This window comes from Melanotaenia boesemani, chromosome 6 (genome assembly GCF_017639745.1).
Source record: "Melanotaenia boesemani isolate fMelBoe1 chromosome 6, fMelBoe1.pri, whole genome shotgun sequence".
In the NCBI taxonomy this organism is placed as follows: domain Eukaryota; kingdom Metazoa; phylum Chordata; class Actinopteri; order Atheriniformes; family Melanotaeniidae; genus Melanotaenia; species Melanotaenia boesemani.
The window spans coordinates 6040137-6063987 of record NC_055687.1 but is presented as its reverse complement, the minus strand read 5'-3'; the positions used below and the strand labels follow the sequence as shown (position 1 = coordinate 6063987).

The window sequence follows — 23851 nt, the reverse complement described above, 5'->3', positions numbered from 1 at the left end:
AGTCATTTGAATGTGGTGGGAAAGTACCACATTGTATTGCACTAAAACCACATCCTTAGTCACGGTTCTGCCAGTGACGCTTTGAGCGCGACAGCTTGAGCATTCTTCCACCCAGAGCTCAGATGTCAGAACATCAGTGACTCTGTTAGCTTCTCCACCGGTTCAGAGTTCTTCATTCAAAAAGGTAAGATTTAAGTCTCCTAACTAGAAAACAGAGAAGCTATCACCTTTTAGGTAGTTAGCGCCTTTTATAACTTTTCTATTTCTGTGTATTTAATGTTGATATTATTATATTAATGTCCGTATAGGCGGTAATCTTTTTTAACCATAAATATTAATGTCAGTGATGTTGTTAGCTGCCTCTCAGGGTTAATGGAGCTTTTTTTTTGTTGTTGTTGTCTTATTTAATACTTAACCTTTGTCATAATGTCTCAAAGGCTGTGTTTCCCCCTGTCTGCCCGGCAGCTGAGTCACCCCATGGCTCTAAGACTGTTGTTCTTATTGTTGGTATGGGGTCTCACTCTATTTGTTGGTAAGTTGGCTCATTTTATTAGTGTACTCTCTTATGTATTGATTCACCTTTCTAAAATGAGCTCACAGAACATTTGTTGTTTGTTTGTCTTGATGCTGAATGAGACACATTAGGATTAATATTAATCATGTTTCTTAAATTGAGTGAAACTGCTTTCACAACACTTCAAGACTGCAGACTTTTGTCAAGCATGGATGTTAAATTTAGCTAAATGAGATTTTTTTTTTTTTTTTTTTTTCCTTTCCTGCAGCAGCTGCATCTCTTTGCAATTTCCCCTGCTCTACTGACTACGAAGACTCACTGAACTGTTCCTGCCCAGGCTCAGCGCTGTTGCATCCTGTCCTCCTGAATGTCACTTGCAGGTAAAAGTGGTCGTGTCACTATTACTACAGAGGAAGGAGATTTATACAGTAGTCTTTGCACCACTAGCTTTAGTTGGGAGGATAGCGCTACTGATCAGACGAGTTTTATCCAAAGCGACTTACATCTGAGAGTAAGAACAACACAAGCAAGAATTTAAACAGGATGGGACATCATGGTTAGGTGGTAGTCAGACTGCTGTGAGTCCAGCTATATATATATATATATATATATATATAGCTGCTGAGCTCTCTCTCTCTCTATATATATATATATAGCTCAGCAGCTAGCTGTTCAGTTTTAGCCCTCCTGACACAATAACCATGAATTATTTTAATAATAAATAACAATAATAAACTTGATTTTATGTCACATCTGGTATATTTTCACCCACTCTTTACTTTTACTGATTATTTAGGATAAAAACCCCTGAACTACTTGATTTAGGCTTTACTCATTTTTATTTTATTTAACCAATCTCAAACCAGGAAATTCCCATTAAGATCAAATACATCTTTTTCAAGGGAGTCCAGGCCAAGAAAAGCACCAGCCAACCCACAATTAAAAAAACTTACTTAAAATAAAGACAGAATAAACACAAACTAACAAAACAACACCAATATAAAAGGAAATGGGCATTAAACGGTAATATGTTAATGATAGGAACGCTTCATAGCTTGCCTTGAAACGGACCCTCTCACAACATTCGTGCACCTTATATTTAAAATCTTAATTTTCTAACTTACAGGACAGTTTTTCTCATTCTATTTGCAAATGTGGCAAAATTCTCTGCAGGCATTTTGTAGACACTTTATATTGAAAGAAAGGGAAAAAAATAGCTAATTTCTTTTCAGGTTTTGTCTAATTACTGTATCAACATAAGACTGGATTCAAATTTTTCTAAAAGTTTTTATACCAGCAGCTAAACTTTAAATAAACCTCTGTTTTTCCGTTTTTGTGCATTTCTGTGGGTTGAGTCGGAGCAAATAAAAGGCATTATGATGAGAAATTTGTTGTTCCTACACATCTTTCTAGTGTAGATTGTTCCATAAACATTGTCTCAGTGTCTCTCTAAACCCAGCAGGATGCATGATGATCTGACAGACCATTACATATCATAACTATGTTTTTATCTTCCAGAGAGGACGATGATGAGGTTAAGGGCAGCTGTGTTATCAAACCACCTCATTCCTGGTGCATTATCCGTCCTGAAGGGTTCCAGAAACTCTTGTCTATGGGAACCGACTGTAATGCAACAGCCAGTCTCCAAAACAGCCAAGTGATGAACGAGGACCAAGAGTCAGACATATGGTCACTGTCTAATTATGGTGGGTTCAACTCATATTTGACTTTCATTATTAGCCATTTCTGCTGAAATGATAACAGATATGATAAAGGCTTTAAAAGGAAGTTCATTGGTGAGCAATGACGTGCTCCAAATGTCTGTAAATTATTTTAATGCTAATTTCTTTTAATCAGTTTTCCCAATCAAACCATTACCAATAATATTTCTGTGTTATAGTTCCTTTTTATGTTATCATCATGTTTGAAAGTTAGAAAATCCACAGATAAAACCCAAACATAGCGGCAACTTCCCCAAACCGTCATATAGCAGCAGACTTTTACACCTGCTTTAACCAGAGACTAACACAAAAGCTATAAATAAGATTAAACTGCCACTTGTGGTGTAACAGATTTCATTTTCATTTTCACATTTGTTCTGGTCCCCCTGGGGACGCTTTGTTTCCACAGTGAAACCTCGGCCTCTTTTTAACATTACAGTAATGACCACTGGAAATTTCTACAACATCACCTGGAGCAAAAGCCCGATGTACTGTCTCACATACCGGGTCCGCATAAGAACTGAAAACTCGTTGCAGGTAAAATGAAAGCAGCGATCAAAAAGTGAAATTAGATTTCTTATTATTTGTTGACATCCCCTTTTTTTTCTTTGTTGTTCCTCATAGGCTCCACGTTTGCTTCTCGTGGACAAAGAGTTTTACCAGGTTGACCATAAACAGCTGGAGCCACATGGAAAATTTATTGTGGATGTTCAAGCCAAAGTTTGCCCAGACTACCTTGAAGGTCCATGGAGCGAATGGTCTCCCAGCGCAGAATGGAGAGCACCAGAAGAAGCTGCAGATATTGAAGGTAGAAGAACCTTTTATTGATTTTAAAGTAGGCTGTTGAGGCCAGTCAGTGATTAAAGGTGCCTCACATATTAAAACAAGTGGATGTTTCTGCATAACAACAACTATATATATATATATATATATATACACCTATATATATATATATATATATACACATATATTATTATTATTGTTTCTCTAAAATACCCTTTCCCACCCTCTTCCCTTTTCCAGGAGTGGCTAAAGTTTGGCTGTATGTGTCACTACCCATCGTTTTCATTTTTGGCTTCTTGTTGCTGGGATACTCACAAAAATCGTGAGTACTTTTAAACACTTGAGTTTCCTGCAGTCTTGGTTTGCGATTTCAACCTCTTCACAATTGAGTTTATGCAGAACTAAACAAACAGTCATCATAAAAAATGTCCAAATTTAATTAAATTCCTGTTAGGCTTAATTATCCATTAGCATTTCTATAAAGACACACAGAAAGAGAATTCGATAAAGTGGAGCTGAGTTAAAATTAAGGTCAGCATCAAGCTGTCTTCCAGTAAATGATTAGCAAGGCGTCTCACTGCATCAATCTACACTTTCCTGGCATCGACTCCCACATACAGAGAAACCACTGCAGAGCTGTACGTGCAGCGACATTTTGCACTGAAATGACAAGCAGGCATAGGAAGTCACAGAGCATCACTGTCAGAGAGGTGAGAACGTCTCGCAAAGCTTTTTACAGCATCAACAGCAGAAGTTCAGATAAACTGATACCTAAAGTGTTGTTTCAAGATTATATTACATTCTTCTGTAAAAGAAGGTTCAGCATTGATCATTTAGTGTTAGCAGCATTTGCATGTGTTACATGCTGCAGACCTCCTATTTGCAGCTTTCATAGGTCGATGTAGCTTAAAATAAAGCCTCTTAACTTCATGTAGGTTATATGTTCAGTTTTTTTAATTCCAGATCACTAACATTGGGTGAGTAGCTATTCAAAAACAATGTTGCGTGGGGTAAATCACCCTACTTTTGTGTTTTAGAAGACTTTATCATGCTACTCTCTGGTCTACCAGAGGATCGAATGAAAAGGTGCTGCACAAGTGCTAATTCGCAATAAGAGTATACACATTCCACCCTCACTACCTGTAAACCAGGGGTGTCCAGCTCCGGTCCTCGAGAGCCACAATCCTACATGTTTTCAACGTGTCCCTGCTCCAAAACCACCTGACTCAAATTAATGAGTCATTGTGCAAAACTTAATAGGCTGTTGGATCTATTTGGGTGAGTCAGGAGTGTTAAAGCAGGAAACATTGAAAACCTGCAGGACAGCGGGCCTCGAGGGCCGACTTTGGGCACCCCTGCTGCTGTAAGTACAGACCATTAAACAGTTTGGACACACTTTCTCATTAAATCTAATCCATTTCATTAAAGCTCTTTTTATACCCAATTCTGACACCCTTACCTGTCACTATTAAATCTAATGGGAAAGTGAGTTCCAACCACTGGGTTTAAAAGGAGCATCTGCCAGATGCTTAAAGGGAATGACTGCTTTCTAGGTCATTATGCACAACTGGCACTCTGCAGATGTGCATGCAGTCCTTATAACTCTTTGGATCAGTTGTATTGAGACTTCTGCATAAGCATTAAGTCTGCATGGTTATGATTCTTTGGGCTGCATGTGGTCCCCTGCAGAGGAACCTGGTGGGCTTGTGGGTGTGAGACACTCACTGGCTTTTAGCATTTCTGAGCAAGGTGTCTTACCACTATTACTAAACTCTGTCAGAGAATCAAATTTAGTTCAGAAATAATATTTTTATTGCAAAATTACTCATGACTTCATTCTTTCAATAAGCATAAAATTGAGGGAAGATCTCTATTCTTATTGTGATTTTTATTTAAATTCTTATTGGTGATAAATGTCTTTCCAAATCACACATAGCCTGTTACTTTAAAATAGTTGATTTAAAATAAATAATCAAGGTTTATCTCCAATTTTTCCAACTCTGGGAGCTTCAATCTAAATATTTAAGAATGAAGAAAGGTTCATGTGCAGTTATTTTGTGGTTATGATAGACATGAAGGTTAAATTATTGGTCCTTAAAATGTGTGTGGACACTCTCGAGGAGTTTGTTTCATTAGAGATTCAGTCAAGTGGAATTTTAACGATGAAACAAAGACAATGTTCACTATTGATCCGAATCTTGGGAACATTCTGCACCTCTTGAAAATGAACTCTTCATTGTTTCGTTCTGAAAGGCTGAAGCTAGGACTCATGAAAATAGAGCAACACTGTGTCACTATTCACGTAAAAGCTGTTTTGTGCAATCAGCATTACTGGTTATGATTGAGAAGGTTGTTGCCTTTGGTCACATTTTCGCCTCCGCATGGCTCATTTACCAAAAACGAAATCACCTCCATCAAATGCAACCCTGCACTGACTTATAACTGACATGATCACTGATTGTCTTCTTTTATTTACATCTCATTTCATGTTTGTTTCAGGTTTTTGCAGAAAAAACTTGAGATGATTTCATATTACCCCAAGCCAAATGACTTTTTCAAGCCCCTGTACCTCAAGCATGGAGGGAACTTTGAGGTAAGGGAAAAAAAATCAGCTCACTGCACAATGTTGTTTCCAAATTAGCCCAGCAGGTGCTGCCCAAGAGGGGGCTTTCAGCACATCTGGACCCTGCTGGAAGGGGCTTTCCCTTAGCTGCACATTTAAGGGACTCCATGATGAAAATGACTCACTGTGCAGGGGCTTCAAGAGGCTTCTTGCTTTGTCTGTCTGACATACTGTGGGCAGATATCTGTGTATGACATATCAAACCTGTTCCACCCCAGTGGAAAATACCCCAAAAAAGTCTTTCATTTGCCGTTGTGTCACACTAAAAGCAGTGTTGTTTTTACCTGGTTGGAACACAAAATGAAAATGTTGTGGTTTCAGCTTTTTATTCTCTCACTGTTTTTTTATGATTATCTTTATTCTTTATCTTCCATCAACATTTTTATTTTCCCCTTGCACTACTTACCTGTCATTAATGGAAATATAATACTGAGGGCAAAAACAGAGTTTGTAGATTCCTAACAAGCCTGAATGTGAATATTTTGTCTGAGTAGCTTTATTCTTAATCACAGTTCGAAGACAGGCTTTCTAATTAATTATTAATTCATTTCATTGAATAGTTTTTGGGAATAGATCTGCAGGATCCTTGAAGGACTTTCCAAAACTCTTCTTTGGATGTTCCTGACTTGATTCCACACTGCTTCATGTTGAGGTCCGGGTTCTGGGGAGGATCCATCGCTTCTTCAGACCTCTTTTTACTGATCTTCAGTCCAGTTCTTGTGTCGTGTGACATACCTCAGCCTTTTCTTCCTCTTTCCCTTCCTTAAGAATGGCTTCTTGACAGCCACGTTTCCATGGAAATCATTTCTAATAAAGCTAACGGTTGGCTAGTAGATGGATCAGCTGAAGGTCCAGATGCACCTTTCAGGTCCTGGTTCAGGTTTTTGTTGGATTTATTCCTGTTTTTAAAGATGTGTTTTCAGATCCTCTTCATCTGCTGTACACAGTTTCCTCTTTTGTCTTCCTCTTGTCTGGTTTCCTCTAATGTTTTGAGGCAGGGGGGAATCATTCTGATCTAGGTTTGCTGCAGCAGGAAACATCAAAAACCTGCAGGACAGCAGCCCTTGAAGGTTGTGACTGACTGGAAGCCAGTGTAAAGATTTCAAAACTGGTGTGATGTGTTCAGATCTCAGAGTTAGGAGACTTTTTTTGTGGTTTAATGATTCATAAGTCAATGTTAAGTGGCTTAACAAATGTTGTGGAATTTTAGTTATCAAAGATCACACACTAAGTGAGAATCAAACAAAGTATTTTATTAAGAGCTGATCAGCAATGAGAATCACACAGTCAAAGGTTTGGCTGCGTGAGTCTGGGGAGGTACATGTGTGCTTGGTTAATATAGCCAGAGCATGAGCTGATAACATCGAGGTCGAAGGTCATTGTAGTAAACCCCTCATGGCCTGGTACAAGGAAGAAAAGAAAAGGGGGAAGGGAGAAACTCACTAAATCCTTATCTGGGTACACAGTCATTCTCCTCCCTGAGTAAAACATAAGCCAAGCTTTAACAATGCAAAGTGTAGTCTACAGAATATAAGGGTTATGTGTAAATTTTCCATTACACAAACTAATTTATAAAACAAAAATTTCTTAAAATAGTCAGGGACAGTAAAAGAACTAGACTGAAAATGAGTTAAAAAAAGAAAAAGAAAATGCCTAAAGAAAAACTTAGAAAGATGTTTATAAAGCCTACAAAACTATTACTCAAGACCACCTTAAAAGATTATAATGAGGTTTGCTTGGAGGTGAAATATAAAGAAATAATGAGTTACTCAGTACATTAGTAAAGTAATGCATGACCTTCCCTGTTCATTTTTATTGTATAAATTGCTATCGTATTTTATTTTTATTTTTATTTTTTGCAATATTACACGTGTAATTACAAAGTTGGCCACCATACGTAGTTCTGTGGGACCTGCTTGCACTTGTGCGTATTTCCCAGCAGAGGGCACTGCTGCAGCACATTCTGAAGCAACAGGCTTTTTGAAAGGAAGTGAAACAGAAATAGAGAGGTCTAATTATTTATTTTTTATTTGGCATTTGTGTGTTCTCTATATCAACTGGTTAATCATTTTAATGCAACCACTTTGCAGACTAATTAGAGTTAAACACAATGTTTAAAAATCTATATTTTCAGGCACTTTTCATTTGAAACAAATAGCATGTTATCAAATAAATAATAGTTTAATTTTTTCTGTTAACACATATATTTATATTAATATGTATACATATAGGAAATACAAGAATTTATAATACATTATCAATGCAAGATGCTATGAAAATAAAACTGTGTGAACTTCTTTACATAAACCATGCTGACAGAAGTTCCTGTTCAGAAGTAGCTCTAATTTTGTCTGCAGTTACTCTTGTGGTGCAGCCTGCTCACATGCTTTTCTTGATTTAGAGATAAAGTGTAGCTGGCGAGCTTTCTTTATGTCAGGATGTGGTGGCCATTGCGTCAGAACTTTGATTCATGCTTATCTGGTTATCACCTTGCTGCATTAATGCTAAAAGTGCCTGCAAAACATTACATTTATAAATGAGCTGTTGTGAATGACTCATTGAAGTTAAAGTCAGGTACTTATTTTATTGAGTCATGTGTGATATTTTTTTCATTTCTGGAGCTTACCTTTGCAATCTTTTAATGTTTATATTCTCAGCAGATGTATTTACTTAAAATAACTCACGAGAGAGGAGCAAAACTCAAGCTTCAATATCTAAACTCTGTAAAGTACTAACAGTACATATTCAAATGTACAAAAGTACATGTGGAGCAGATAAAAAGCTGCCATGTGTGTGTTAGAATATTAAAGGTGTTAGGAGAGAAGAGTTTTAAAGAGATCCTTGAAGGTAGAAAAGGCCACGTCTGGATTGAGACTCACTTGTGGGTAAGAGACTGCAGTGTCAGAGAATGTTCCTGAGAGGAGCACATGATGGAGAAAGACTATAAGTTAAGTTTCATGGATGAGTTTATATAGCTGAATGTTGAACCAGATGCCATGGGTAGCCAGCTGAGCTCAGAGAGCTGTGAATGGGTCACTGCATGCTGGGAGACCTGCTAAAGGAGAATCTCAGTAGCTGACAAAAGAGATAATTGAGGCTTGTAGCAAGAATTGGTTGGCATACTCATAAAACTGAATTTTTCTAATGTTGTAAAATGCAAAATAAAATGACCAAGAGGAATCAATAATGAGGTTTCTCTCAACACTGGTTAGTGAAAAAAGAAGAGGTCATTTTATTTTTTCATATTTTGATGAAGCGATGAATTGGCTGGAATGAAGAACCAATGATTTCATCCACGTAGACATGTAAGACAGAAGAGCTGAGATTTGGGCTGAAAAGGGGAGGTCATCTGGTGGGCATGATAGCTGAGGTAAAACTGGATGTCATCTACATAGCAGTGATATGAAAAACAATGTGGACAGATTACTGAGCAATACCCCAATATTGAGCCCTGAGGTCTAGATCTAGATCTTTGTCCTGGTCATAACAGATTGAAAGGATACCTATTGGTCCATGTTACTTCCTGATTATCTTTATTACTGGTCCAGAATCTGAATGGTTTGTGGTTTGGATCCTGCTTTGCACTAATCCAGGAATATTTAGTTCAGTCCTACCAAGGCTGCAATCCTACAGGTTTTCAGTTTGATGAATGTCCTTTTATTAAAGAGCACGCACTGTGGAATGTTCAGTACCAGTGTTGCTGTGAGTTTGTCAACCTTGTGGCAGCTTTATCCGGCTAACTGAGCTAATTCCCCGTACCACAACACGCTCCCCCGTTACAGCTGGTCAATCTGTTGTTGTGTCCTTAGGCAAAACACTTCACCGTTCTTGCCTCCAGGGTTGACATCACTGAATGTGCGTGAATGTTCGGTGATAGCTGGAGAGGCTGTTGGGTCAGAATGGCTGCCATGTTTCAGTCAGTTTTCTGCAGAGCAGCTGTGGCTACACATATAGCTTATCACCACCAAGTATAAATGAGGCATGAGCAAATAGTAGATTAACTGTAAAGCACTGTTTGTCATATGTTAAAATTTTTATGAGGCCTGCAGTTTATTTTTCCAATACTCCAAGTTAATCTCTTCCCTTTGCTCTGTTGCAGGAGTGGGTGAAGCCTGTATTCAAAGAGTATGATTACATCAGGATGGGTGGAAGTGTTCCAATGCTAAGCGAGAAACAACACAGCATTCTTCACTGGAACAACGAGAAGAAAAGCTACAGCAAGGAAAGTGAGATACAAGAAGAAGGTCATCTCTTCCATCTATCACAGCCCACCAACAACTTTCTGCTGAACTTCCAGGACAGTGGCAGCTCACAGGGAACCGGCCACTCCACTGGTCACATCTCAATTCATACTGTAACCCTGTCAAGAGAGGACTTTGAGGAGGAGGTTACATCTCAAAGCTCGCTCAGAAGTTACCAAGATGGCGAAAGCTTTGGTTCATTTGACGATGCCAACAGAGACCATGCTGGCTATGATTTAGGGGAACCACAGGTGTGCAGGATCGGTAGACAAAGTGGGATATCTCTGCAAGATGAAAATCAAATAGCCAATGACCTATTAATGGGAAACATAAACTTTCAGCCAGAGGGCCAGATTGATGAGCCAGAGAGGCTGTCGCTCCATTCGTTTGCATCAAACGAGCAGTCCGAGGATGGCTACCCTCATGTGGATTTGGACACCATTGACAGTGGTTTTGGGGAGTGCAGCAGCCCTGGAGCTTCAGACTCAAACCGAGCAGATCATATAGACTCATTTAATGAGCAGAAAAACTCAAATTCAAATTATGTCAAACAGTGGATGATATGTGAAATTCAAGAAGATACCAGCAATGTGAGGGATGAAATCCACTAGACATAATAACTCAGTGCGTTGTATGTGGGAAACAAAACGAAAATATATCATTGCTTATATCAAATCTGGTGAGGAAAAGATTTGAGATGTTTTAGCCAGTATGTTAACAGTATGTATATAGTATGATTCCTCTGCTTTAAACTTGTAAATTTTTGCTTTTAAAGATTTCATAGATGCAAGAAAGATAACCATGCTGAGAAAATAAAGAAAATCTATAGTTGTTGTGAGTGGGAAGTCTATATTTTGCTACCTAAACATATTTAAACAAGATTAAAGTGTTTGTAAAGCCTGGTCATCGGCATGAGAAACTTATGCGTCATCAAAAATAAAGCACAAGCATAATTCTTTGATTTTTGTAATGCTAGAATTTTCAATTTTAACCTTTTTGTCCCTGTGCAGCTTCATATTCTCATGGTCACGAACTACCAGTTTTAACTGTAGCACCAGCATGCATGCTGCTTTGTCTGTTTCAGTGATCTTGCATTTTTATCTGTAACCACTGTAACCATTCATCCTGTTTGTGCAGAATCAGCTTAAAAACAAACAAACTTGGAGCAAATTATTATCTTTTCACTTGAAAGTGATCGTTTACAGGACTTGGCTGCAGGTATGAGCAGGAAGTAGTCGGTGTGTGTCGAACACACACCGACTACTGTGATAACTGTGGTCACATTGGAGAGAAAAAATGTCTCAGCCTGGTCTTTGTGCTCTGCCTGATCTGTGTCCATCCTTTTTACAAAAATGTATAAATATCTTCCTTTCTCTTCACTTGCATATTTGTCTTACAAAATCATACCGATTAGAGGCCATATCTGTTAACATTTCATGTTTAATTTAAAATCAGCTAGCAGCCTTGCTAACCTCCTGTTTAAATTAAAATGGATCACGTAGCGTTAGCTTAGTCAGCGCTAACTGTACTTAGATACTCTTTGAGCGTCTTTATAGTTTATTTTCAGCTCCAAAGTGAAAATCTTGATTAACTGATATTAAGTCCATAAATACAACTACTAAAAACTAAATATGACATGGTTTCCCCACATTATATTAAAACTAATCTAGTGCTCACATTTAACAAGATTAGCACAGCTATATAGCTTTATGCTAACATCAAGGTAATAGTCTTGCATAACATTAGAATTGTACTTGCACAAGGACAACATCTCTTCTAAAAATGTGCATCCAAATGTTAATATTTTAAAGATGATTAATTGTGGAAACTAACTTAAAATTCATTTCAAACTGGTGTAGTGATACTGGTGATCCATGTGTGTCTGGAAGGATGTTTCTATTATCCTCCTCCTCCAGTGACCTGTCAATCACCTGAGGTGGCACCTGCGATGTCCAAACAGATTTCATAGGTGGCCAATGCCACCTTGAGGACCCCTGTAGCTCCGCCTCTGCACATACAGCTGTTCTGTTCCACACTTACTCTGCTTGACCAATGCAGTGGCCCCAGAACCTGTGAACACACTGGTAATGTCCTGATCAGGGTATAATGTACTGTATGAGTTTGTAACCACTCATTCTCATTTGCTCATTTCTTCAAAGCAGACATAGTTTTTTCTTAACTTGTAAAGTAGTTATAAACAGTATTACCTGGACTTCCTGAGTTGTTTTTTCTTTGGACTTTGACTTTTTTTCAATAATTTTCAGTCCTTTGCTTATATGTTACCATTTGGTGAGAATATGTTTGTTTGTTTGTAAGAATTAAGCATAAAATTGTCTTTTTGATGGTTGTGTCAAAAATAGGCAATTTTACAAAGAACCGATTTTAAATTAGATCTTTAGGCATTTTGTTATAAACAGACTGTCACAAAGACATAATTTGTTCCAATTTCTTTTGTTTAATAAATGAAAAAAGAAAAAAAAACAATGTCTCCTCAGTGTGTTCTTAAAAGAAAAGAAATATTTTCTTATATTTCTTTTTTTGTTTTTTTTGTTTTTGTTTTTTTTGTTTGTTTGTTTTTTTGTTTGTTTGTTTGTTTTTTGTTTTGTTTTGGGTTTTTTTGGTTGTTTGTTTTTTGGTTGTTTGCTTGATTGTTTGCATTTTTTTTTTTTTTTTTTTTACATAAACCAGCTGAATATGCAATTCAAATAGATTGTTTGTAGACCTTAATAAGTTTTTGCACTAGACACAAAAGAGGAATTTGGCCCAAAATTTTGGTTGTTTCCAGATAGATCTAAAGTTTGAAGCAAGGACCAACAGAATATGTGGGTCATAAAAAAGAGAAATATACAGGTAGACCAAGGAAGAAATTACTAAAATGGGCAGAAAGAGGGGTTGATGTCTGTGAGTAAAAAGCATCTGGAAGTGGAATTTCCACTGATAAAGGTTTGTGGGCTGAAGAGACGCAGTCAAGAGTGGAGGTCATTTTCAGAGATGAATCAGCAGTCTGAACTAGATAAGAAGATGATGAACTTTTAATATTTTCAGGTCTAATAAAACATGAAGATGTCTGCCTGAAGAAACTAACCAGTCATTGATAAAACAGGGGTGATGTCCGGGAAAGGGGCGACGGCAGTCATTACTTCCATAGTAAACATTTTTGAACATTTTGGACACTTTTCTGATTCTGTAGATTTGTTGATGCTGATGTTAGTTTTCAAGATAATATATATATTATAGAGCAACACAAGGAGCTCATTTCTAATGAGGCCAAAAATAGAAAGTTCCAGATGCATCTTTATAGTCCTGATTGAATCCATATCTGATCAGTCTGAAACACTCCCGATGTGTTTTGTGGTGTTTGCTCCACTGTCTGCACCAGCCCACATAAAACGTTATTGAGTGGTTGAATAGCACAACACCCTAGAAAAGTTTAATGCTTGTTGACCTTCTTGATAACATCATGAAAAGCTCAAACAGAAATCTCTTTAACGTTACCTTGTAAGTTTTGTTTTGTAAAGCTCTGAGACTATTAATTAACTGATCACCGTGTTCAGCACAGGTGACTTTTAATTGATTTTATTTCATTTGAGGAATTTAAACTCATTCGAATAAACACGTAACTTTACTTATTTTCCCATTTTATTCCATCATTTTCATAGTTAAGGGTTAATTGTTCTCTTTAACTTTTTTTTTTCTGAATTAATATTTTTGACCAAGAAAATAAATTCAAGCATGCAGTGCACTGCCGCTGCACTAAATCACAGTGGACTGGAATTAAACGAAGAGCTTTGAGATAGAATTCAGTCACGTGCTGTGTTTTTCTGAAGTTAATCACCAGACAGTGTTGTTTATCTGCCTCCAAAAGTTAGGGTTAACCAAGAGATAAAAAACGAGTGGATGCAGCTTTGCTGTGAATGCAGATTTATTTGCAGTCTTGTGTCTGTCAGCTTCCGCTTTATCTCAAAATCTGAATCTTGACTGAGGACACACACTCACATGCACACAAAAGCGAAAGAAGAATGTGAATACAAGCTCTGCACACGTACATTTAAACTTTGTTTATAGATGTTTTTGATTGTTTAGGTCTGTGGTGGTCGGTATGAAACCAGAGCATCACCACTCCACACTCCACCAAATCTTTCTGAAGGCCTCTCATCATCATGCAGGGGTTTGTTTTGCCTTTTTTAGCAATCCTGTAAATAATTTTCTTTGAAATTGTTCCTACTTTTGCTGTATAAACCTTAAAGTAGGGCTATGCAAACACAGTTTGTGCCTTCTTACAGCCTTCTGCTGTGTCATAGATTCATTTGCATGGCAGCAGTTTGGCTGCTGATTGCTGTGAGAAGGCTTGAAGAGTTTGAAGCTTCACGTTAATATTTGCATGACTGTAAACAATCCATCCCCCCAACAAGTAAAATACCTGAGATTTAAAACCCCCACACAAATGGCTCATTTCCTCTTTCCTTTTATTTCACAGAAATGAACAGAAGGAGACAATATTGCTTAAACTGTGATCATTTTAACTCTGATTCTTACATTTATTTAGACATGATGATGTTACCGTTCCTTCTTTCAGCACTTCACACATGTTCTGACATTGGAGACACCAGGGGCCTCATTTCCCACTGAAACATGGCATTTGATTAAATCCAGAAAATGTTGTACGCACAAAAAATCCAGGTGTATGAATCTGTGCGCACGCATGAGTCCAAGCACATTTTCTTCTTCCCAATCAATGTGGAATTGAACGGACGTGTTGGAGTACCTGACTCCTTCTTGTCCACGCCACCATTTAAATACAAGATCATATTTAAATGAGCCTGTACTTGAGATTCCCTTCTCTCTGCATGATCAGAAAATTACAAGAGAATGGGTGACAGGGAAAAGGTGAGGCTGCCTAAGATATTTTACACTTTTTCTTTACACTATGCATGGGGTTATTAACAGAGTACTTTGCACATAGAGACAATCAGAGGCTTGTTAGAAAGATCTTAAGCTGTAGTTTAACTAGCAAAAATAAACAGCAATGATGCTCTGGAGACGGAAGAAAATTTGGGGGCGCATGCTTAATGTGCATAATGGGGATTCATTTTAGGACATTTACACGACTATATTTACTCACCAAGAAGCCCCACAGCGCACACAGTGCCAGCTTGTAGTCTGTTCCCTCCCATGTTGTTACTGTAATGTATTAGTCATGCGATGAGCACCTCTCCACATCACATATGATCTGTATATTGATCAACTGAAATCTTTCCTGTTAAAACACAAATTCATCATGTGATGGTGATTACAGTTAGATTAGAGAAACTGATTGTCACTGTAATGTTGACCTGTTCAGTTGACTTAATGTTGACTTAACAAAGAGTGTACCCCACATACGACCCTTTGTACCCCTGATGATTTAAGAGTTTAAGGATTGTTTTACAAACCTGTGTCTGTCAGCCTTCATTTTATCTTCAAATCTGATTTCTGATTTAGGACATACACTCACATACACACTAACATAAAGAAAATTGTGACAGCAAACTCTGCACACATACATTTACACTCTATTTATACTACCTTGTTAAGATTTTTCATTATGTTTGGGTCTGTGAGGGTCAGTATAGAAGTTCCGAACAGAGCATCACCACTCCCCCAAAAAGGTGGGGAAAACATATTTCGTACACACAAACATGTCACAATCATCTCAATTTTCAGACCCCTTCAACGTTGTCTTTTGGAGAATCTTAAAAATTAGTACTGCACCCATACCCTCGTCTTCTTCAGCCACGCATTTCTTAAGTTTGCACATGTGGTTTGGCATTGTGTTGTTGAAAGAAGGATGGTTGTGCTGTTTGATTGGTCTGACCACAAAACACATTTCATCTGTCCAGAGAAGTGAACACCACCACCAGGTTGACATGTGGCTTCTTTTCTGCTCAGTAAAGTGTAATGATTTAATTGTAAATGTAACTGTGCATTGTGGAGTTTGACACAGTTTTCCACAGGATTCCTCGTTCATATGGTTTTATCAGCTGTTGATGAATGATGGTTCTTCATGCCGTGCTGTCTGACGGCTTGGACGTTACAGACTTCCCAGCACTGGCTTGCTCCCTTCTCCTTTACACACTGAAATTCCTGCAGATTACTTCAATAGTTTAATGATATTCTGCACTGCAAAGGGAGAAATATACAAACCCCTTCCAAAATTTATTTAAGGAACATTGTTTTAAAATGTTTTGAAGATTCATCCCCCGTTTGTTGACATCTTCTGTCCATCTTTGCTCTTCAAAGACTTATTTAGATGCCACTTTTGTACAGAATCATGATCTTTACCTCTTTCTTAACACTAAACTACCCCCCGTCCTAAGGTTTTTTGGAGTGCTTTGCAGGCCTGAAAGAGAAAAACAAACACATATTAAGAATTGAAACAAATCTGACCAAACATGGCACATATTTGGTTTCCACCGTCTCCAATCAAACAATAATCAAAGAAAATGTTGCAACTCCTTTTTTTTTTTTTTTTTTTTTTTTTAAACTTGAATTTATTAATTTATTGAATTTTACATACTGTTTTAACATATTTCTGGCTTGGGCTTATAAGAAAGACTAAATCTAAATATTGCAATTAAAAATGTATTAATTTCCGTTTCCATATTTATTACAGCTGTGTCCAAAGTTGGTCTTCGATGGCCACTGTCCTGCAAGTTCCCTGCTGCAGCACCTGAATCAGATTAATGGCTCAACATGCTTTGGGCAGAACTTGACATCAAGTTGTTAAAGACAGACATTTCTTTTGAATCAGGTGCGTTGGTGCGGGGAAACATCTAAACCCTGCAGGACTGCAGCCCTCGAGGACCGGAGCCAGACATCCCTGCTTTATTAGGTCATAATGCAGGATTCAGTGCGTCTTCTTTTTTCATCCAGGCAGCCATTTCAGTGCAACATGCACAATATCTAAAAGAGAATTTCAAGTTCTCATGAATGAAGCATCTTTGGTATTTATCTTATAGAAGGCTGTTTAGATATCTAATGATACGTTTAATACTACCCGCATACCTGATATCACTGATGCTATGGAGAGAAGTCTGAGAAGACCTTATCTGCTCATCTGTCTTTGTGTATGTGGGTTTAACGGGTCAGATGTGTAATATGGAACCAATGTGCAGTCATTTAACATTGTGTTTGATTTGAATTTAAACGATATTTCACTTTGTGTCTTGTCAACTTCATTTAATCTGCAAGCATGAATGAATTTTGGCTTTTACAATGAATTAAAAAAATAAAGAAAGAAGATATTGTTTATTTAAAAAAAAGTGATGATTTAATACTAAAACACCAGCCGTTAAAGTCTTTATGCAGCAAAAACAGGCAAGTGATGTCTAATCTTTTAAACAAATAGGTGGAAAATATATATTAAAAAAAAAACTTTTCAAACCTTTCTATTACCGTCATAGTGACCTTTATTTAAAGGAGTTTTTCATGATCATTTTATGATCAAAGTCTAACAAAAAGGGGAGGGGGGGGGGAAGCCTTCCCTTACGCAGAAAAGCTTCCTGTGATGCAGCTGGTGGTAAGTCAGACTTCAGCTCATCTTTTCATTCACCATCTGAGACATCAACAGCACCGCAGCTCTGAGGTAAAACTACCTTTCCATTTTCTACACAATACAGAGCCTCTAAACTGCTGATTTCCTTCTCTTTGAATCTACAAGACAAATTATTTGTCACATAATCTGTGTGAGAAATGTGTTTTATAAAAAGCTGAAGAGCTGTGAATGTTAATGATTATTGATTGTTAAGCTTTATGTTATTGTGGACAGTGTGTAAAAAGGGCTGTAAGAGGATTGTCTTATAAATGTCTACAGAGTGATGCTTATTATCCAGTGAAGCATGAAGAGAGGGCGGCTCCTGTTTGTGCTCTGGTGCTCCAGCATCCTCACAGGCGGCATCAGAGGTACTGTTCATATGTGCGGGCGTGGGATGTTCTCCCCCGGAGCTATTCATGGAAATCGATAAGGGAGCTTATAGTATCTTATCTCAGTGGCTCATTTGACTCACTGCTTTTTTTTCCCTGTGTGATTAAATTTGCCAGTCATCAGGCGGTTCAGGGGGAAATCTTCACTGAAATGTCAAGTAACTGATATCATCAAATTATGTGATGTCTAATATTTTCTCGTTGACATTTAAGTAGATGTCAGTCAAACAAAAAAATCAAAAGATTTATTAGATATTCTTCTGTTTGTTTGGATTTTTTTGGGGGGGTTGTTGTTTCTTTTTGTTTTGTTTTTCATAAATGTCTTAAAAGTTAAAAAAAAAAAAGTTACAGAATTTAGAAGCGAAATATAAAATACCTGAAAGCATGCAACATGTTATAAGAAACATGACAGCAGCTGTTTTTTCCTTCTTCTTGTGTAGCTATTACTTGTTTCAGCGACTATATACACAATATCACCTGCGTCTTGGACAGTGATAGTCCAAAATTTAACAGCTACACCCTGATGTTCAATGGGTAACTACATCTTAAAACATAACTACATCTTATAAACTGATGTGAATTTAAAAGTTCAGTTATTATTAAATGAATTGATGGTTGAACCACATGCTTGTGCTGTTTTTCAGGTCAAGTGAATTTGTTTCTTGTCCACTCGTGATGATGAATCACAGTTATCACTGTACCTGTAGAGTCAAGACGGAACTCATTTCTTTTTTAGACAGATATATCATTTCACTTTGTAATGAATCTGATTGCCATGTTGAGATGAAGGACTTTGACCCAAGGTGGAACAGTAAGTATGATTTTTTTTTATTATTCCTACTGATTGTCCTCATTCTAACTTCTTTATATTTTGCCTCCAAACAGTCAGACTTATTGTACTCTTCGGCTTAAGCAACAGTTCTCCAGGTTTTTCTTTGGATATTTGACCTTTTTCTTACACATTTTCAGTCCAGTCCTTGTACCTGACCTTTTTCATGAGAATGTGTTTTTTGTTTCTTAAGTCACTTAAGACTGACCTATGAAACATTCAAGGATAAAAAGTCTGCTAATTCCAAGAATGAACCAGTGATGTGTTGACAAACAACAGAAAACTTATCTTTAGGCTCTTTGTTTCTTGCCGCCTGTCACAAAAACAGATCATTTGGTTCCATATCTTTAAGAAGAAAAAAAAGATCTGACAGTTTGACGGACAGAAAACAGGATTTTAGCAGCAACAAGCTGATTCACACAGAGCTGTTAGCTGGAAACTTGATATGTCTTAGCATGGTGTCCAGAAACTGGACAAGTGGAGGACAAAAGAAGAAAAGTCATATCTACAGCAGATGAACAGGATCTGAAAGCAACCTGAATTCAGACCTGAGAGATACATTTGGACCTTCATTTAATTATTTACTGTTGTTTAAAACCTCATCAGAAATGTTCTCCATTGAAGGGTGGCTGTAAATTTATTGCGGAATATTAAGTAATTAATAATAATGGCTTAAGCTATTATTAGCGAAGGGAAACAGGGAGAAAAGGCAGGGGTATGTCACATGACACAAGAACTGGACTGAAGACCAGTGGCAACAGGTCTGATGGAGGAATGGATCCTACCCAGAACCTGTACCTCGAAACTATTGACAGAGAACAAAAATACAGGCAGAAACATCCAAAGAAGAGATTTGGAAAGTCCTTCGAGAAGCCTGGAGAACTATTCCTGAAGGCTACTTAAAGAAATTACTTGAAAATCTGTCCAGGAAGGTTCAGACTGTGATGAAGGATAAAGCTGCTCAGACCAAATACTCACTTTCAACTCATAAAACGCGTTTTTCCACTTTTTAAAACAAATTCCCAACAATTATCTCTTCAATTTTCTCTCTCCTTGCAAAATATAAAGAAATTTAGACTTCTGAGGCCTTGTCTTGTAAATGTCTGTTTGTATTGCATGTTTTAAATGGACAATGAAAATTGACATATGATGGTGAACATTTGCCCAATAGTACAGCTGACACAACCACCTGTGTTTGACATACAACACACAAGACAGTCTGTCAACATAACTTGGAAAACTGAAATATATAGAGGAAATTACCTTGAAGACGAGCTCATCTACGAATTCAAACTTCAAGACTCTCAAGGTTCTCAAGGCTATGAAAAAGTAAGATAAACTCAGACAAATAGTCATACTTATAGACTTGTTTACCCTTAAAAACTATGACTAATTATTAATTTGGATGTTTTTGTCTTCTCCAGATTCTTTCCAGCCAAAATGTCAAGTATATACTGTTTAAAGAATCAGCTTTCAAACCAGAAACTGAGTATTGTGCTACAGCCAGGTATATGCCTGACCCGCAATTAGGCTATGAGGGCAAATGGAGCAAATGGAGCAAACCAATATGTTGGATCAACGAAGCAGGAGAAGGTAAAGCAACACTTTTTCTTTTACTGTGTTTATACTGTGAGGTTCAATCATGCAAACGAGACAAAACAGGAGGTCCAAACTGAGCTTTTGAAAGATGTTTGGAGGCTATTTCATATGTCTAAATTAAGCTTTGTTCTTGAAATATACATGAATCTCTCTTCAAGAACAAATATTGTACAGTGTGGTGAGAACATTAGTTAGTCTCAAACATCGGAAAAAAATCATTCAAGTCATTCACTGGCATCAGCTACCTGATATGTTTACTCATGTCTGTAAAATGACTCATTAAGTTATGCCAACTTCTCACATTTGATTTCAGAAGAGAGAAATATATCAGTCATTTTGGCCAAATATCTGAGCCCAGTGTGTCTGATTATTGTAGTCCTGTTGTTGGTTTTCTACAATCCTACAGCAAGGTAATTAATCTGTACTTTTACCTGATTTCATGTCTGAGTAGAACATTAACTGAGTGCTTTGATCTTGTGCTTCATCGCTGTCTAATAATTCATTTCACTTCTCAGAATGAAGATAAAAACCATCATTCACACGCCATCGCCCGCCCCTTTCTTTCAGCCTCTGTTTCAACAACATGAAGGAAATCTCCAGGTGAGGTGGTCATTCTTTTTCCTCCTTCAGTAAGTTTAAGGAACGTTGGGCCAGGGACAATGAAAGACATTATCAGTGTTGTTTTTTAAGATCTTAACAATAAAACTGGTACAAAATTTCATAACTAAGGACTGCAAATAGCAACAGATAAATTCTATTTTTATTACTTATTTAGAAGTAAAGTTGGGAGGAGTTTATGTAAAAATAAGATATCCAAAAGTAAATTTACAGAAAGCTGTAAAAAATTGTTTTGACCTAGGTTCATCATTAAAGTCATTAAAGTTTGCTTGAGCTCTAAGAACTGCTGGGTAAGAGAGCTGGGCGCGCTGAGCCAGAGGTCATACTTTTATTTAAATGTGAACTTTCTTGAGAATCACCCTCCAGTTCAAACATTTAAGTAACATTGTCAGAAGTCATAAACAGAGCACAGAATATGTAGCTCATGGATGGTGATATGGTCAAATTAGCATATTTCTAAATCCCATTGAATTAGTAAAAAGCTGAGGAGCCACACTCTAAGCTAGTACTTCCAAATCAACAATTTTTAGGAAACCAAAGGAGTTTTAGGGGATTAGATACAGCTGACCTGTAGTTGAACCAACTTAAATGAATTGCTTCAATTGATAAAAACTTATTGAATTAAATTTATCCAACTTCAGTTTGTTTAAATCAACAGATTCAATTTCAAGTCGTCTTAAAAGATTCAAGTTGTTCCAAATGAAATACACAATATAACCCAAAGTAACTTAATATAGCCAAGTTAATAATATATAATATAATATAATATAATATAATATAATATAATATAATATAATATAATATAATATAATATAATATAATATAATAATATTAATTATCAAACTTAATATTCGCATTAAACTTGATGATAAAACATCAAAACAATGTATTTAAATTGTATACTTTCACAGTGTATATTAATTGCTAAATTAGGTGTATTTTTACTGCGGTATGACATATTAAAACATAACATTAACATTAGATGTCAGCCAACAGCTTAATTACTGCTGCTGGAATAATTTAGTCTACAAAAAGGGAAGGGAGTGCTCAGGACATCATGGGACGTCCCTCAGCAGTCTCAAAAAGCAGTCTTACTGTGACAGCATAACTGAGGAATGGCTAACCTACACGATTTATCAAAAAAGAAGGGTTTAAGCCTAATCTTAAAGGTAGAGAGGGTGTCTGCCTCCCTAACCCATACTGGGATCTGGTTCCATAAAAGATGGGCCTGATAGCTGAAGGCTCTGCCTCCCCTTCTATAGACTCTGGGAACCTGAGAGCAAAGTGCTCTGTTGGGAAAATGAAACTATGACATCTCTGATATACAGTGTAGCCTGGTCATGGAGAGCTTCATATGTGAAGAGAAGAGTTTTAAATCTATTCTGGATGAAGCACATTAGGATTACCATTCTACTTTATCACATCTCATGCATCTTCTTTTTTTAATTTGTAGGAATGGCTTTCACCTCGAGGTAAATTTGCACTTATGCACAAAGCTGAAGAGGACTTGATAACCAGTGCTGTGACTGTTGTTCCAAAACCCATCATAAAGGATCCAGAAGAAAACCAAGGTTTCAACAACCCTCCAGTGCCACACCTGGTGTTCCCTCAGAATCTGACCTCCTATGTTGGCTTACCTGTAATGCAAGAGGTCTCCCCTCCTATCAATTTAGTCTGTGCAGACAACACACCTTACACTCAGCTACCATGTCCTTTTTGGGGGTTTGATCATTCAGAAAAACAAGCCACCTCCCCTCCACCTGAACATTTCTTGGAGATCAGCAAAACTGATTCCGGTTGCAGCTGTGAGGACCTGAGTCAAAGCCCAGAGTTCAGTTTACCGAGCAGTCCTGTTGATGAGAGCCCATTACCCCATTTCTGCACTGATTACTGCATCCTAAACAAAACAGCCGAGGGCATTGTTCCAGTTTTAATTTCCAAACAAAGCAGTGGAAAAATTCTTTCTGATTCCCAGCAGGCCGATGGGTGACAACTAGAATAAGATATAGTCCTGTCAGGGTATTCAGAAAAAGATTAGCCTCCACAAAAGATGGCTGAGCATGATGGATTTAGATTCAGCTGCAGAAGCAAAACCACGATGCCCTCAAACACCTGTGAGCATATGCACGTTTCTTCATCTAACATCTGAATGTATCTATTTTCTTATATTTTCTGGGCCAAAACAAACTAACAAAAAAGAAAAAAAAAAAAAAAAAATCACATCTTTTTTTTCTTTGGCTAACTCATGTTGAGCTTAAATCATTTGCTGTATAGATTGAAAAATGTTTAACATTAGAATTTATTCACTTTACACACCAGTTTTGTGTAAGACTGTTCCATACATGAGTGAAAATTGTTTGCAATATACTTTGATTATTCTTTTGATAACTTTTAGAAAGAAATATTTCTAGCCAGATGGAGTTTCCTGGATGTTTAATGACTTCAAATAGGGTGTTTTTTTTTTTTGTTGTTGTTGTTTTTTTGTTTTTAGTTTTGTTTTTTGTTGTCGTTTGTTTTACATTATGGGTCTTCCTTTAAAAAGGAAGCTGCTGTTTTGCATATATGAGAATCATGCAAACCATATATGAGAACCAACTAAAAAATTATATCTTTGTATATCCAACCTTTATTATTAAAGTTCTAGTAAACTTACTGTGTTTTTGGCAGTATTCACTCAGAAATTATTTTTATTTTACTTTATTCGACTGTTTTTAAAGAGCCATTACTACTGGTTATAAATCAGTGTATTAATGCTATATATGTATATCCAACCTTTTTTTTTTATTAAAGTTTTAGTAAACTTTGAGGCAATGTTGGAGGGTTATTCCTTTCATACAGTTTTTAAAGTATTTAAATGATTGCTCTTTTCTGTTTTTGTTCAAAAGTCGACTGTTCAAACTCAGAGAAATGTTATTATCAGTAGGCTCAAAGTCCACTATAACTGAGCAGACTCTGTGAAAG

The 23851-nt window shown here is 37.0% G+C and overlaps 2 protein-coding genes across 4 annotated transcripts; both read left to right on the top strand.

The window, feature by feature from the left end:
• The first annotated feature begins 79 nt into the window (after positions 1-79).
• On the top strand, positions 80-10713 carry il21r.1 (interleukin 21 receptor, tandem duplicate 1). Of its 2 annotated transcripts, none has more exons than XM_041986899.1 (9): positions 80-184; positions 438-532; positions 783-894; positions 2033-2220; positions 2645-2772; positions 2860-3043; positions 3259-3340; positions 5518-5611; positions 9741-10713. In XM_041986899.1, the coding sequence occupies exons 2-9, from the start codon at positions 478-480 to the stop codon at positions 10491-10493; spliced, it is 1596 nt and encodes a 531-aa protein (XP_041842833.1). In that variant the 5' UTR covers positions 80-184; positions 438-477; the 3' UTR covers positions 10494-10713. The 2 variants fall into 2 exon arrangements, with proteins under 2 accessions (XP_041842833.1, XP_041842834.1); XM_041986900.1 differs by having other exon boundaries at positions 98-184; positions 466-532.
• A 6760-nt stretch (positions 10714-17473) lies between these two features.
• LOC121641966 (interleukin-21 receptor-like) lies at positions 17474-23656 on the top strand. Of its 2 annotated transcripts, XM_041988387.1 has the most exons (9): positions 17474-17506; positions 17735-17823; positions 18285-18378; positions 18489-18655; positions 19845-20002; positions 20098-20266; positions 20586-20682; positions 20788-20872; positions 22344-23656. In XM_041988387.1, exons 2-9 carry the CDS (start codon positions 17760-17762, stop codon positions 22878-22880), a joined length of 1371 nt encoding a protein of 456 aa, XP_041844321.1. In that variant the 5' UTR covers positions 17474-17506; positions 17735-17759; the 3' UTR covers positions 22881-23656. The 2 variants fall into 2 exon arrangements, with proteins under 2 accessions (XP_041844321.1, XP_041844322.1); XM_041988388.1 differs by lacking the exons at positions 17474-17506; positions 19845-20002 and having other exon boundaries at positions 17557-17823; positions 20177-20266.
• The last annotated feature ends 195 nt before the right edge of the window (positions 23657-23851 follow it).

Bases quoted from the DNA above. Each gene is read 5' to 3' on its own strand.
- LOC121641966 (XM_041988387.1), top strand. From the start codon at position 17,760: ATGAAGAGAGGGCGGCTCCTGTTTGTGCTCTGGTGCTCCAGCATCCTC. The intron at 18,656-19,844 runs GTAAGTATGATT...TTTGCCCAATAG, and splicing joins CTTTGACCCAAGGTGGAACA to TACAGCTGACACAACCACCT. The intron at 20,683-20,787 runs GTAATTAATCTG...TTCACTTCTCAG, and splicing joins TTCTACAATCCTACAGCAAG to AATGAAGATAAAAACCATCA.
- il21r.1 (XM_041986899.1), top strand. From the start codon at position 478: ATGGCTCTAAGACTGTTGTTCTTATTGTTGGTATGGGGTCTCACTCTA. The intron at 533-782 runs GTAAGTTGGCTC...CCTTTCCTGCAG, and splicing joins GGGTCTCACTCTATTTGTTG to CAGCTGCATCTCTTTGCAAT. The intron at 3,341-5,517 runs GTGAGTACTTTT...TGTTTGTTTCAG, and splicing joins CTGGGATACTCACAAAAATC to GTTTTTGCAGAAAAAACTTG.